This window comes from Chionomys nivalis, chromosome 9 (genome assembly GCF_950005125.1).
Source record: "Chionomys nivalis chromosome 9, mChiNiv1.1, whole genome shotgun sequence".
Lineage (NCBI taxonomy): Eukaryota > Metazoa > Chordata > Mammalia > Rodentia > Cricetidae > Chionomys > Chionomys nivalis.
The window spans coordinates 52402188-52415892 of record NC_080094.1 but is presented as its reverse complement, the minus strand read 5'-3'; the positions used below and the strand labels follow the sequence as shown (position 1 = coordinate 52415892).

Genomic DNA, 13705 nt, shown 5'->3' with positions numbered 1-13705 from the left:
CTTGTTTTTTTTTAAATATTAATTTAGCTAATCAATTTTGTAGCTTCTGCACCAACTAAAAGCACTACTTTTATTTTAGGCCCCAGCTAGCCATGGGTGATGCTCCCACCCTAATATCCTAAATGTGAGATTATAGATGTGTACCCTCAAGCTTGGCAAAGCTAACAAGCTGCATTTTCAGTCTAACTGAGCCTATTGTTCTCTATTTCACTTACCTCCACTCTATGTTTCCTTCTGCTAGCTTCGGGAATAGTTTGTTCTTTCTCCCCACCTGTTCTTTAAGGGAAATTTAGGCAATTTATTGTGAATTCATTTATGTATTTACTTACTGACTTACTCTTGGGGTGCTGAGGGATTAAATCCAGGGTCCGGGACATGCTAAGCACATGCTCAACCATTGATTGACTTATGTTCCCAGCCTATTTATGAGATCCTAGACATGATCCCTTCATGTTGCATAGGCTGAACTCAAATTTCCAGACTCAAGCAATCCTTCTGTTTCAGATTCCCAAGTAACTGGAAATATAGGTACATGTCAAGGCACTAACCTCTTTCCTAACTTTTTAAGTTTTGTTGTTGATGCTACTAATCCTAGGAACTGAGCCAAAGGCCTTTATGCACTAAGCAAGCATTCTAGTCCTTCCTAAGTGCCACCCCATTTTAGTTTTTCAATGTTAGTGTTTACAACTATACATTTCCCAGATAGTGCTGCTTTTTATTATAAGTTTTATTATACATTCTATTTATTCATTCATCTCAAAATATTACATTGCATTTTTTATTCATTCATCTCAAAATATTCTCTAACTTTCTTTGACCCACCTGTTAATTAAGAGCATGTTATTTAATTTTCACATAATTGTGAATTTTCCATTTTGCTTAATATTGATTTCTAGTTCCTTCCTGTAGCATCTGAGAAAATACTTTGTCTTAGTCACTGCTCTATTGCTGTGGAGAAACACCATTACCATAGCAATTCTTATAAAAGAAAGCATTTAACTGGCTCTTGTTTACATTCTGAGGTTTAGTCCGTTATCACCATGCTGGGAAGCATGGCAGTACATAGGCAGACATGGTGCTAGAGAGGTAGCTGGGAGTTCTACATCCGGATATGCAGACAGCAGGTGGGGGGAGGGGTGCTCAGCTAAGCTTGGGCCTTTAAAACCTCAAAGCTAACCCCATGAGACACACTTTCTCCAAAGAGGTTACACCTCCTAATCCCTGTCATGTAGTCCACTCCCTAATGACTAAGCACTCAAATCTATGAGCCTAAAGGGGTCAATCTTATTCAAACCATCACACACTTCATATGACTTTAATCCTTTCAAATGCATTAAGATTTGTCTTGTGACTTAACATATGGTTTTAGAGAATGTTCCATGTACATATGAAAATAATATTATTATATTTTCATTCCATGTACATATAAAAATAATGTGTATTCTGATGTCAGTGGGATCATAACTGTGTGCTCAGGATGCCCCAGACACTTCATTTCTAGGTATGTGTAATCCATAGAAAATAAAAATATAGGGCTGGAGAGATGGCTCAGCGGTTAAGAGCATTGCCTGCTCTTCCAAAAGTCCTGAGTTCAATTCCCAGCAACCACATGGTGGCTCACAACCATCTGTAATGAGGTCTGGTGCCCTCTTCTGGTCTGCAGGCATACACACAGACAGAATACTATATACATAATAAAATAAATAAATAAAAATTTTAAAAAATGAAAATAAAAATATAATCAATGAAACAGAAACTGGAAATTAAAATTTCAAAGCATAATTGGAGAAGATTGGTAAAGAGAGCAATGTACAACAAAATATGTATCTTTATCTTTGAAAGAGTAATTTCTTCTCCTGCTTTGGGTCTGCATTAAAGCTTGAAATAGTGCCACAAACTATGATGTTAGAAGACATTAAATTCACTGTATTGTTTTATTTTTAATTTATTTTTTATTTTATTTAATTATTTTAAATTATGTGTATATGGGTTCAAATGAGTGTAGCTCCTGTGAAGGCCAGAAAACGTGTTGGGTTTCCAGAAACTGGAGTTATAGCAATTTTTAGTGCATGCTGGGAACTGAACTTGGTTCCTCTGCAACAGCAGTATGTGCCCTTAACTGCAGAGTCATCTCTTCAGCTTCTATTGCATTATTTTCAAAGAAGAGATTATGATGCTTTAGGTGAATCAGTTCTCAGCTCCTTTAGAAATGGAGTTCTACATCCATGTGTATTGAAACGGGCAGTAAGAGAGCCTTAATTAAGCTATTCTTTCCCAAAGGTATCCTCCAGGCCCTCCTCCAACTTCGATCCAGGCAACTATGTTGAAATGTCTGATCCAACCACCCACACACCCTCAAAAGTGGTGATACAAGATATTACGATGGAGCTACATTGCCCACTGTGTAATGATTGGTTCCGTGATCCACTGATGCTGAGCTGTGGCCACAACTTCTGCCAAGTCTGTATTCAAAACTTCTGGAAACTGCATGCAAAAGAAACGTTCTGTCCTGACTGTAAGATGCTATGCCAGTATAGCAACTGTACATTCAACCTTGTGCTGGAGAAGCTGGTAGAGAAGATTAAGAAGTCACCCCTGCTCAAGGGCCATCCGCAGTGCCAAGAGCATGGAGAGAACCTGAAACTGTTCAGTAAGCCAGAAGGGAAAATGATCTGCTTTCAATGCAAGGATGCACGGTTGTCTATGGGGCAGTCTAAGGATTTCCTGCAAATCTCTGATGCTGTCCGTTTCTTTACGGTGTGTGAGACCTGGGCCGCGAGCAATCCCTTAGGAAAACTCTTTTGGAGGGCTGCTTCTTTCTTCTGACCTCATCCCTTTATTCAAATAATGAGAAATTGTAGCGCCTTCAGAAATACAACATGCCCTGGAAAGTTCTTTCCCTAGAGATGCTCCATGTAGGAAAGGCATTATGGGGGAGCTATGGCTGACTCCTTCAGTCACACACTGGGTAAAGCTTGAACAGAAAAGAGTGTTCCTGCTATAAACGTTTCAAACTTTGACGAAGTGTCGAATAAGCACAACAACGGAAACAGGATATGACAATTATTAGTGAGAGTGAAGTTTTGTCACATTTGTAATTTCTAAGTGTTCAGGATTTCTGAGAGGGCCAGGGGAGATTCAGTGAAGGGAAGGTATGAGACTGGAACTGGAGGATCGTTTGGGTTTGGATGGGCAGAAGGGAGAAGGAAATGCTCCAATGAGAACAGCGTAGGGAAAGGTGTCCAGATGCAGTTATGGTAGCCTCCTCAAATCCCTATATCTAGATAATAAGATGTCAACCTTAACTGTTTCTGTTGCTTATTATACTCAAAAATTTTGTTTTGGTGGTGCTTGGGATTGAGCCCAGGGCATAGCGTAAGCAAAACAAGTACTATGCTATTGAGCTGATCCTCAGCCCTAGTCACAATTGTCAGGAGGCAGGGATTACGGCACAGTGGAAGTGTAACATGCCTTTGTTACAAGAGTTTACTTGAGTGCGCACAGACTTATTAGAGAAAATGAGGGAGAACTCCAGAGAGTGGGAGAACTCCAAAGAAGGAACACCTCAGAGCTTATTTATTTCCCGGCACACCATGTTTTCGTAGATGTCTTTTCCACCCCACTTCCTCGTGTGTGCGCGCGAGATACACGAGAGAGAGAGAGAGAGAGAGAGAGAGAGAGAGAGAGAGAGAGAGAGAGAGAGAGAGAGAGAGAGAAACAATTTGAAGGAGTTGGTTCTTTTTCCATGGTGTGGTTTCTGGAGACTGACTCGGGTTGACAAGTTTAGCAATGAGTGCCTTTACCCACAGAGCCATCTCACCCATCCCAGCAATGAGCTAACTTTAATAGTTTCTTATGTTAAAATTTCTATGTTCAGACAAATACTGGTGTGCCTTGTACACCCTGGCAGAATCTCTTCTGGAGCCAGGACAGGACTCCCCACCTTGTCTAGCCTGTCTTGTTCCACATCTGCCTCCCTGTGCTATTGGCATAGCTCTTTTCCTGTCCCACAGATGTCTCTCTGTGCTACAGGCATGTGTGTACATGCATGTGAAGGCCAGAGGAAAATTTTAGGCTGTACCTCAAGGAGTTGTCTGCCTTGTTTTTGGAGACAGGGTTTCTCACAAAAACCTGGGATTGCAGATTAGGCTGGGCTGGCTAGTCCCAGCCAGCAAGTCCCAGGGAGCCTGTCTGTCTCCAGCTTCCCAGCACTAGACTTAAGTGTGTGCCACCATGCCCAGCTGTTTACTCAGGCCCTCATGTTTGTGTGGCAGGCACTTTACTAATTGAGCCATAATCTCCGCAGTACTTGTGCTTTGTTTTCTTTATCTCCCAAAATGCTGTGGGTTAATTCTATTTGGTATTTCTAGGATGAGCTTGCTACCTATCAGAGCCAACTTCAGAACACCCTCAAGGAGCTTCAGTCTCTCAGAACTATGCAGAAAGATGCTATTGCTGCTTACAAGGTGAGGGGCAGGGGAAAGGGCTTATGAAGCAGAGCTGGAATGTCCCCTTCCTGTAACTCCAGCTATATCAATATACTAAAGGGCACCTGGGTTACAGAGTTAGTGCCAGTTCGTTCACGCAGGGTAGGAAGAAACATATGGTGGGAAAAGTTCCCAATATTTGATCAAATGAACAGATTGGCTTTTGTCCTAATATGCCGTCTTTTGACGGTTAAGTCACTAGGTGAACAATGTGGTCTTGAGATCTGCTTGTTCTGTCCTTTCACCTATGGCAAAATAACGACTTCCCCAGTAAAACCTACCAAAGATGGCTATGTCCAAAGAAATACTTTTATTTCCTTTGAGTTTATAACCTGGTCCTCTGAACTATGGATTCTCAGATTACATCCCCCCATCTGATTTATCTTCCTTAACTGTTCCCAAACTAAGTAAAGCTGCTGCCTATACATGTCTTTCCACTTTAGACTTCACAGGAGTGCTAAACAATAGTAAAGAGTCAGCAAATCAGTATCTAGGTTGGGAGCTAAATTATGAGGCAATTATCTCCACAGAAACTACAGTCAATTATAATCAGAAACTACAACCAATATTCATTCAACAGACATTAATTGAATGGGTCAAGGCATTAGAATCCCACACTAGAATTTTAGTTTGGGAGACAGGTATTAAATAATGCCAGCAATACCAAGAAATAACAATAGTGACTAGTACAATATGATACGAAAACAGAGTAACAAAGAGAGAGCTATGAGGAGACTCTAATTTAGGTGGAGGAGGACGATGCGCTGAAGAAGTCACGAGCTGGAAATGTACTCAGTTGTTGGTAGAATACTTGCCTAGCATGCATGAGGAAAATGAGTTAGAGAGACAATGATAAGACCATATGGTTAGAAAACTGTTACAGGTTAGTATGCCAAGAACAATGGCATTTGACTGAACTAAAGAGCAGTGTATATATAGAGATAAACAAGAGCATATGGTGTAGGGAGATGACTATATAGATGTGGTGATTGATCAGATAGGAGTGAATAGCGAATCTGGAGCCCAAAAGCTGGAGAAAAGCTGTCAGCATTAGATTTAAAGGTATTTAAAGCTGCTGGGGGGGGGGTATTTCCTAGAAAGCATAGAATGAGCTTAAGATAAAATACTAATTTTAATATTTAAAATGCGGTTAGAGGAAGTGGAACTAATTAGACTGGGAAATCATGAGAAAGGTAAAAGGGAAACTGGAAACACATGGGTGAGAAGAACAGTTAAGACTATTTTAAACCGGGCGGTGGTAGCACACGCCTTTAATCCCAGCACTCGGGAGGAAGAGGCAGGCGGATCTCTGTGAGCTCAAAGCCAGCCTGGTCTACAAGAGCTAGTTCCAGGACAGGAACCAAAAGCTACGGAGAAACCCTGTCTCGAAAAATCCAAAAAAAAAAAAAAAGACTATTTGGTAGATACTGTTTTGCCAGTCTAGGAAGGTATTGTTGGTATTAATTTTAGAATGTTTAGCTGGGTGGTGGTGGTACATGCCTTTAATCCCAGCATTCTGGAGGCAGAGGCAGGTGGATCTCTTGAGTTTGAGGCCTGCCTGGTTAACAGAGTGAATTCCAGGACAGTTAAGACTACACAGAGAAATCTTGTCTCAAAACCACCCTCTTCCCCAAAAAATCTTTTTAGAATGTTTGAATGACTCCACAACATTATTCAATAGAACACTGGTTATTATCCAAGCACTGAGGAAAAAAATGAAAACAAAACCTTTCCTCTTCCACCATTAAACTAGTTGGGAAAGAAGGATTAAGCCTCCCATAGGGCTCTGCTTGGTAGGACTGAATGTTGATGCTAAGTAATCACTTGTATGGAATTTTCCAAGGTGCATTGTGTAGTGTGAGCCCCTGTCTCTAAGTGCTAGCTAGTCTCAGTAGTAATCGTGGTGATGATTATGGAGGTTTCCAGGACAACAAGATACAATTGCAACAACAACTTTCCCTGGAGTTTCTAAAACTGCATCAGTTCCTGCACAACAAAGAGAAGGACATTCTAAACGAGCTCCGGAACGAGGGGAAAGTCTTGAGCGAGGAGATGGAGGCGAATCTGAACCAGCTTCAGGAACAGTGTCTTCTCGCCAGAGACATGCTGGCGAACATTCAGACACGGATTGAGCAGCAGAATCCATTCGACTTCCTCAAAGTGAGATTCCACACCAATTTGATTATGGGTACACCCAGAGGAAAGAGGGCCTGGGGTTGAGGGGCAAGGAAAGCAAAGCCTAACTAAGCTCAATTTATCTGAACCCAACCCAACCATGGCAGCGCTTTAAGATCCTCTGGAAGAAACGTAGGCTACTTTTGTTCTGCATTCAGTGGGAAGCTGTGCTTTCATATCCCTAAAAAACATGATTAGTACACGTTCATCAATAATGCTATATGGATCAATATTTTTATTTTCCCATAAAGAACCTTGAAGCTTTATTTCTTTTTTTTAAAAAATGTCTCTGATAGCCTTTGTTGAGTTTTGGGCTTACAGAAATCATAATCTGAAATATTTTTTTTTTTTTTTTTTGGTTTTTCGAGACAGGGTTTCTCTGTGGCTTTGGAGCCTGTCCTGGAACTAGCTCTGTAGACCAGGCTGGTCTCGAACTCACAGAGATCCGCCTGCCTCTGCCTCCCGAGTGCTGGGATTAAAGGCGTGCGCCACCATCGCCCGGCATAATCTGAAATATTTAAAAATCTTTTTGTCAAACTTTGCTACCTGAAGTCTCAGCTCTAAAGCAACATTGGTGATCACTTCAGTACTCAAAAGTTTAGTTACCCTTGGCACTGGGATTACTTCTGATCTTATCATGTGGGAGGATTTGGAAGTGTTCACTTTAAAAAAGTTGACCTTAACTATGAACTTACTGGCACCTTTACTGTTTCCTATGAGAGTTGGAACTACAGAAATCAGGAGGTTAGCAAGTGAGAGGTCAGTTTATCCTGGGTTAGATTGGGGTGTTGAGGAATGCAAACTGTTGTTGGAGATGGGCTGAGGACCACCTGCACAGGAAGCCAGTACTGACGATTAAACCCAGATGGTGACCAGAACAACCAGACAGACTTCTAGAGATGATAAACAGGCATCTGACTGCTCTATCTCTCCTTTTCTCTTTTAGGACATCACAAAGCTCATAGATAGGTAAGTGCTCCTCCATGGCACTCTGTCCCTTTCCTTCTGTCTCTGAGGATGTCTAAAAAATAAACTCTTTGTGTCCCTTACAGTGTGGAGAAAGGAATGAGGGCACTCACGCCCAGTCAGCTTATCTCCAAAAAGCTGAGCCCAGGCCGCTTCAAAGGTCCCATCCAGTATACAACCTGGAAGGAAATGCAGTCCATTCTTTGTCCAGGTATAGTGGGAAGTGGCTACTCATCCCTATGACCCTTAATGTACATTTCATCTGTGGGGCCTCTGCTGTGGCCCCAGTTAGTTCTTTTGTTTGAGACAGGATGGGGATGTACACAGCGCTCTGTCTGCGTGTATGCCTGCAGGCCAGAGAGGGCGCCAGACCTCATTACAGGTGGCTGTGAGCCACCATGTGGGTGCTGGGAATTGAACTCAGCACCTCTGGAAGAGCAGCCAGTGCTCTTAACCACTGAACCATCGCTCCAGCCCTTGAGGTGGAGTTTAGTCAAAAATACCTTTTCTTTTTCTTTTGTTGCTATGATTTAAGAATATGTATCTTTGAATTAATAATACATAAGTCTGATATTATAATTACTCCTCAGCCTATGATTTAGTTTGATCTAGAATGTGTAGAAATGGTCACAAATTTATCCTAATTTGCCGCATCAGCTACACGAATCTCTGGAGGGTCTCTGCTCTGAAGGCATTTTCCATACATACTCCTTGTATATATTTAGAGTCCTTACAGGTCTTTTAGGGCTTGCCAGTCACAGCATAGAACACAACATTATAAGAGAGTGTTAAGAGATCATCAGTGCTTCAGAAAAAAAAAAGTTTTCCAGAAGAAAACTGTATCTAATTTAAGTAGATATGACTAATGAGCACATTTTTGTATTCTTGCAAATATATCAAAGGTCTGAACAGGACAAAATAACACAAGTGGTATTTCAAGAAAAAGAAGCAATAGTCTAGATATGTATAGAAATAAAATTTTAGATAGCTTTTGCAAAATTCATATGGATATTATTATTGTTTGTTATTAACCTAGTTAAAATCATAAATATATCCCTGCCACATTTTCCAGGTGACTAACACCGAAAGAAAGCGACTTCACTGAAGTAAAATTAATAGAGCGGAATCTGCCAATTTTACCTAAATATACTCAGTGTGCAAGCTGATGAGTTTTAACAAATATATATCTGTTATTAAAATATAGATGGAGGGGGCTGGAGAGATGGCTCAGTGGTTAAGAGCGCTGCCTGCTCTTCCAAAGGTCCTGAGTTCAATTCCCAGCAACCACATGGTGGCTCACAACCATCTGTCAAGAGGTCTGGCGCCCTCTTCTGGCTTGCAGGCATACAGACAGAATATTGTATACATAATAAATAAATATTAAAAAAATAAAATATAGATGGATGAGGGCTGGGGAGATGGTTTAGTGGATAAAGTGCTTGCTGAACAAACACGAGGACCTGAGTTTGAATCCGCAGCACCTATGGAAAAGTGGGGCAAACAATTGTAACCCCAGCACTGAGGATGGAGTTGGAGAAAAATGTAGATCTTTAGGAGGCTTGCTGGGCAGCCAGTCTAGTTAAAGAATGAGTTACAGATTCAGTGAGAATTCTGTCTCAAAAAATAAGACAGAGCATGATTGAGGAGGCACCCAAAGTGGACCACTGAGCTCCACACGCAAAAGTTCGTGTATGGACATACCTGTGTACACAAACACGTGTGCACACACAAAGACATGTCTTTTCACAGTCAGCTCTTTTTGTATAGCTCTAGCCCTTAGTGCTTGCTGACCTGCTTTACTTCACTTTGGATGTGTCTTTTCAACTTGTGATTTAATGTAAACCGCATATTACAGCACTGTGTACTTACTGCAGCACTTCCTTTGATTTGCCTATGTAGATGCACATAGCAATAATTTTGTTTAAGGGACACATCATAATATGCTTATCTATTCTTCCACTGATGAACATTTGGGTAGATTATACTTTAGGGCAGTTAAGAATAAAGTTGTGTGAATCTGTTTACAAATCTTTAAGAAGGAGACCTAGTGGTGAGGTTGAAGATTTGCATTTAATTTTATAAGAAACTGTTAACCCCCTTTCTCCCTCAACTGGAGGAATCAGTTTACATTTCTGCCTGCAATGGATGAAAATACTATTTTTCTACATTTTTGACAAAACTTGATATTGTCAATCTTTCTAATTTTAACTATTTAACCTTAAATATAGTAACATTTCATCATTGTTTTAATGTACACATCTCTAATGTCTAATCCTGTTGAACATCTCTCCATGTGGTTCTCTACCATTCCTATGCCTTGCTGGTGAGATACATTCAATCTTTTGACCACAGTTTTGTTGGATTGTTTTGTTCTTTATCACCCATGCTTGTTAAAAAAGGGATTTAAAGAAACAAAACAAAAGTGTGTCTATGTATGAGTTTGTTCTCCTTAGTGTGGCTGTCTGTCAACAGATGACAGAAAAAGGTTGGGTTCCCTGGGGCTGGAGATACAGGCCGTTGTGAGTTGCCTGACACGGGTGCTGGAAATAGAACTCTTCTGCAAGAGTAGTATGTGCTCTTGACTTTCGAGCCATTTCTCCGTCACAGATTGCTTTTTTGATGGCTCCTATTTTTTTTTTTTAACTTACGTTTTTTGAGATAGAGTCTTATGTAGCCTAGGCTGACTGAGAGTTCTGTTTGGCCAAGGATGACCTTGAGCTCCCCATCCTGCTGTTTCTACCTCACAAGTGCTAGGATTGTAGGCACGTACCTGATATAAAACATTAAACAGCAGTAACAACAAAACCGGGATCTCATTATATTGCCCAGGCTGGCTTTAAAATTAGGATTTTTCTGTCTCAACCTCCTACGTGCCAGAATTATAGGTGTGTGCTACAGCTCCAACTAAATTTTAATTGACACATGATATTTGTAGATATTTATAGGATGCAATATAATATCTAGTACAAGTATCACATACAATAATTAAATCATTAATAGTATTTATGTTTCCTCAAACATTTATCACTTCTATGTGCTGGAAACATTTGAACTCTTTTAGTTGATTAAAAATATATTAAAAAAAAAGCCGGGCGATGGTGGCGCACGCCTTTAATCCCAGCACTCGGGAGGCAGAGGCAGGCGGATCTCTGGGAGTTCGAGACCAGCCTGGTCTACAGAGCTAGTTCCAGGACAGGCTCCAAAGCCACAGAGAAACCCTGTCTCGAAAAACCAAAAAAAAAAAAAAAATTATATATATATATATATATATATATATATATATATATATATATATAAAAGCCTGGGGATACAGCTCAGTAATAGAGTGCTGGCCTTACATATACAAGGCCCTGGGCTCAATTTCCAGCACTGTCAACAAAACAAATTCACTGGGAAAAAATATATATATAGTAGATTATGATTACCATGTTGTGCTATAAAACTCTGAAATTAACATCTATCTTACTGTATTTGAGTTTCTGTTATCCAATATCATTCTACCCCATCCCTCCTATCCTTCCTGGTCTCCAGTGATCACTAGTCTATTTCTATGAGGCAAATTTTCTTAGTTTTTACATATTTTAAAAATATCTTCATCTGTCACAGAATTCCATTACTGTAGAATACAATATAAATTAAGTACTTACAAATGTGAAATTAAAGATTGTTTACAAAGTACAGGCCTGGTTTTGTAATTACCAGATTCAAATGACATAAAACTACATTGTTAGATTGTCATACAAATTTCTAAATGTGGCTTTCATTGTGTGTGTTATCTTGTCCCAGGCTGGTAACCACATAGTTTGTGGACTCCACTCTGAAGAGCAGTGGCACACACCACTCTAGAGCTACAATGTCTCTCTGCATGTTAAACCAAACACAATCTTTACCAGGTACCTCAGTCTTCCCAAGTTCTAACAGACAATCTCACCTACACAAGCACCCAGCTGCATTTCATCTTCCTTCCAGTATCTGCTTGCCCAGAGTGGACATCTCCTGTTACATCCCAGTTGAGACACGCTCCTCAGGGGCGTCTCCTAGGACAGCCTCACCTAATTTTACCACTTGGCATTAGTCAAGATTCACGTTATTTGTATTGTTTCTTCAGTAGAACATAAATTAATTCAGAGCAAAGTCTGTCTTTATCCCTAATATTAAAAGGTCTATACATAGCAACATGGATACCACGCAACAGAAAGTATATGGGAAACTTTCTGACTAAGGGTTTCTGCATATTGGAACGAAAACAAAGTATCTATGTTAGTATTATTTCTTACTATGGAAAATGGCATTCACCTCCTTTCTGGCTATCTCATTTTCTTACTAGGCCTGTCTCAAATAACTCTGGATCCTAAAACAGCTCATCCAAATCTGGTGCTATCCAAAAGCCGGACCAGTGTGTGTCATGGTGATGTGAAGCAGGTAATGCCTGATGACCCAGAGAGGTTTGATTCCAGTGTGGCTGTACTGGGCTCAAAAGGCTTCACCTCTGGAAAGTGGTACTGGGAAGTGGAAGTAGGAAAGAAGCCAAAATGGACAGTTGGAGTCGTCAAAGAGTCCATCATTCGGAAAGGGAGTTGCCCTCTCACTCCTGAGCAAGGATTCTGGCTTTTAAGACTAAGGAACCAAACTGATCTAAAGGCTCTGGATTTGCCTTCTTGTAGTCTGAAACTGGGTGAGCTCAACAGGGTGGGCATATACCTGGATTATGAGGGAGGGCAGGTGTCCTTCTATAATGCTGCGACCATGACCCATCTTTACACCTTCAGTTGTCTTTTCATGGAGAAACTTTTCCCCTACTTCTGCCCCTGCCTTAATGATGGTGGAGAGAATAAAGAACCACTGCATATCGTACATCCACAGTAATTAGTCATACTATTGTATAAATTCAGAGCATTATTAAAATATTGAAATAGTTTACAAATTTCACTGGATTCTTTTTCCAATTTACGGGGAACTCTGAAATAATGGAAGCAGGATTCACAAAATGACTTGAATTTCAGTTTCCTACATGGATTTTGCTGAAGCCTCTCAAGGTAACATTCTGCTTCTCTGGGGTCTTCCAAGACACAGGTGCTTCCCTGAGTATGATCCTCATGTTTTGTTTCTGCAGCAAACTGCTCCTTGATTTTGCAATGGTTGGAAACCCTTTACAAATATGCTGCCAGCGTGAGTCTAAGAGGACGGGCTTGCACATCTGCACTCTTCTTCCTGTTTAATTATCTTCTTTTCAGTGCTGGGGTTTGATTATAAAAATCCAGATTGCTGGGCAGTGGTGGTGCACGCCTTTAATCCCAGCACCCAGGAGGCAGAGGCAGGCAGATCTCTGTGAGTTCAAGGCCAGCCTGGTCTACAGAGTGAGTTCCAGGACAGGCTCCAAAGCTACATAGAGAAACCCTAACTCGAAAAACAAAACAAAAACAAACAAACAAAAAATCATCTCATTTCTTTTCCAAAACATGCTGCTGTAAATTTGAAAATTTGCTCCAGAGACTTAAAGTAGAAAACGGCTTGAATTAGCTTATAACTAATCTTTCCTGCATTCTCTCAACATACTTTTTAGTCGAGCAAATATTTGGCTCTTTTTCCTCTTTTCAGTTCTTTTTTCCTGCTTTATTAGTGAGAGTTACCTGTTTCTCCTATATTAAAACATTATTTTGAGTGAGGTAACCCAGACACAGAAGACAATTATCACATGTACTCACTTATAAGTGGTTTTTAAACATAAAGCAAAGAAAACCAGCCTACAAATCACAATCCCAGAGAACTTAGACAACAATATGGACACTAAGAGAGACTTACATAGATCTAATCTACATGGGAAGTAGAAAAAGACAAGATCTCCTGAGTAAATTGGGAGCATGGGGACTTTGGAGGAGGGCTGAAGAGGGCAGGGGAGAGGGAGAGAGGGGAGCAGAGAAAAATGTAGAGCTCAATAAAAATCAATAAAAAAGAAATTCCCAAAGAATTAATAAAAAAAGCACATCCATATTTCCATCTGCTTTGTCCTTTTTCACCAGTCCTGACTGTATTTCAGTTAACAGCATTCTTCACCCTACTCTTTTCAACACGTTCAT

The 13705-nt window shown here is 40.4% G+C and overlaps 1 protein-coding gene across 1 annotated transcript; it reads left to right on the top strand.

Moving 5' to 3' along the window:
• The first annotated feature begins 2313 nt into the window (after window positions 1-2313).
• Window positions 2314-12494, top strand: Trim69 (tripartite motif containing 69). The gene is made up of 6 exons (XM_057781798.1): window positions 2314-2757; window positions 4371-4466; window positions 6414-6647; window positions 7609-7631; window positions 7715-7839; window positions 11956-12494. Exons 1-6 carry the CDS (start codon window positions 2329-2331, stop codon window positions 12492-12494), a joined length of 1446 nt encoding a protein of 481 aa, XP_057637781.1. The 5' UTR covers window positions 2314-2328.
• Window positions 12495-13705: the final 1211 nt, after the last annotated feature.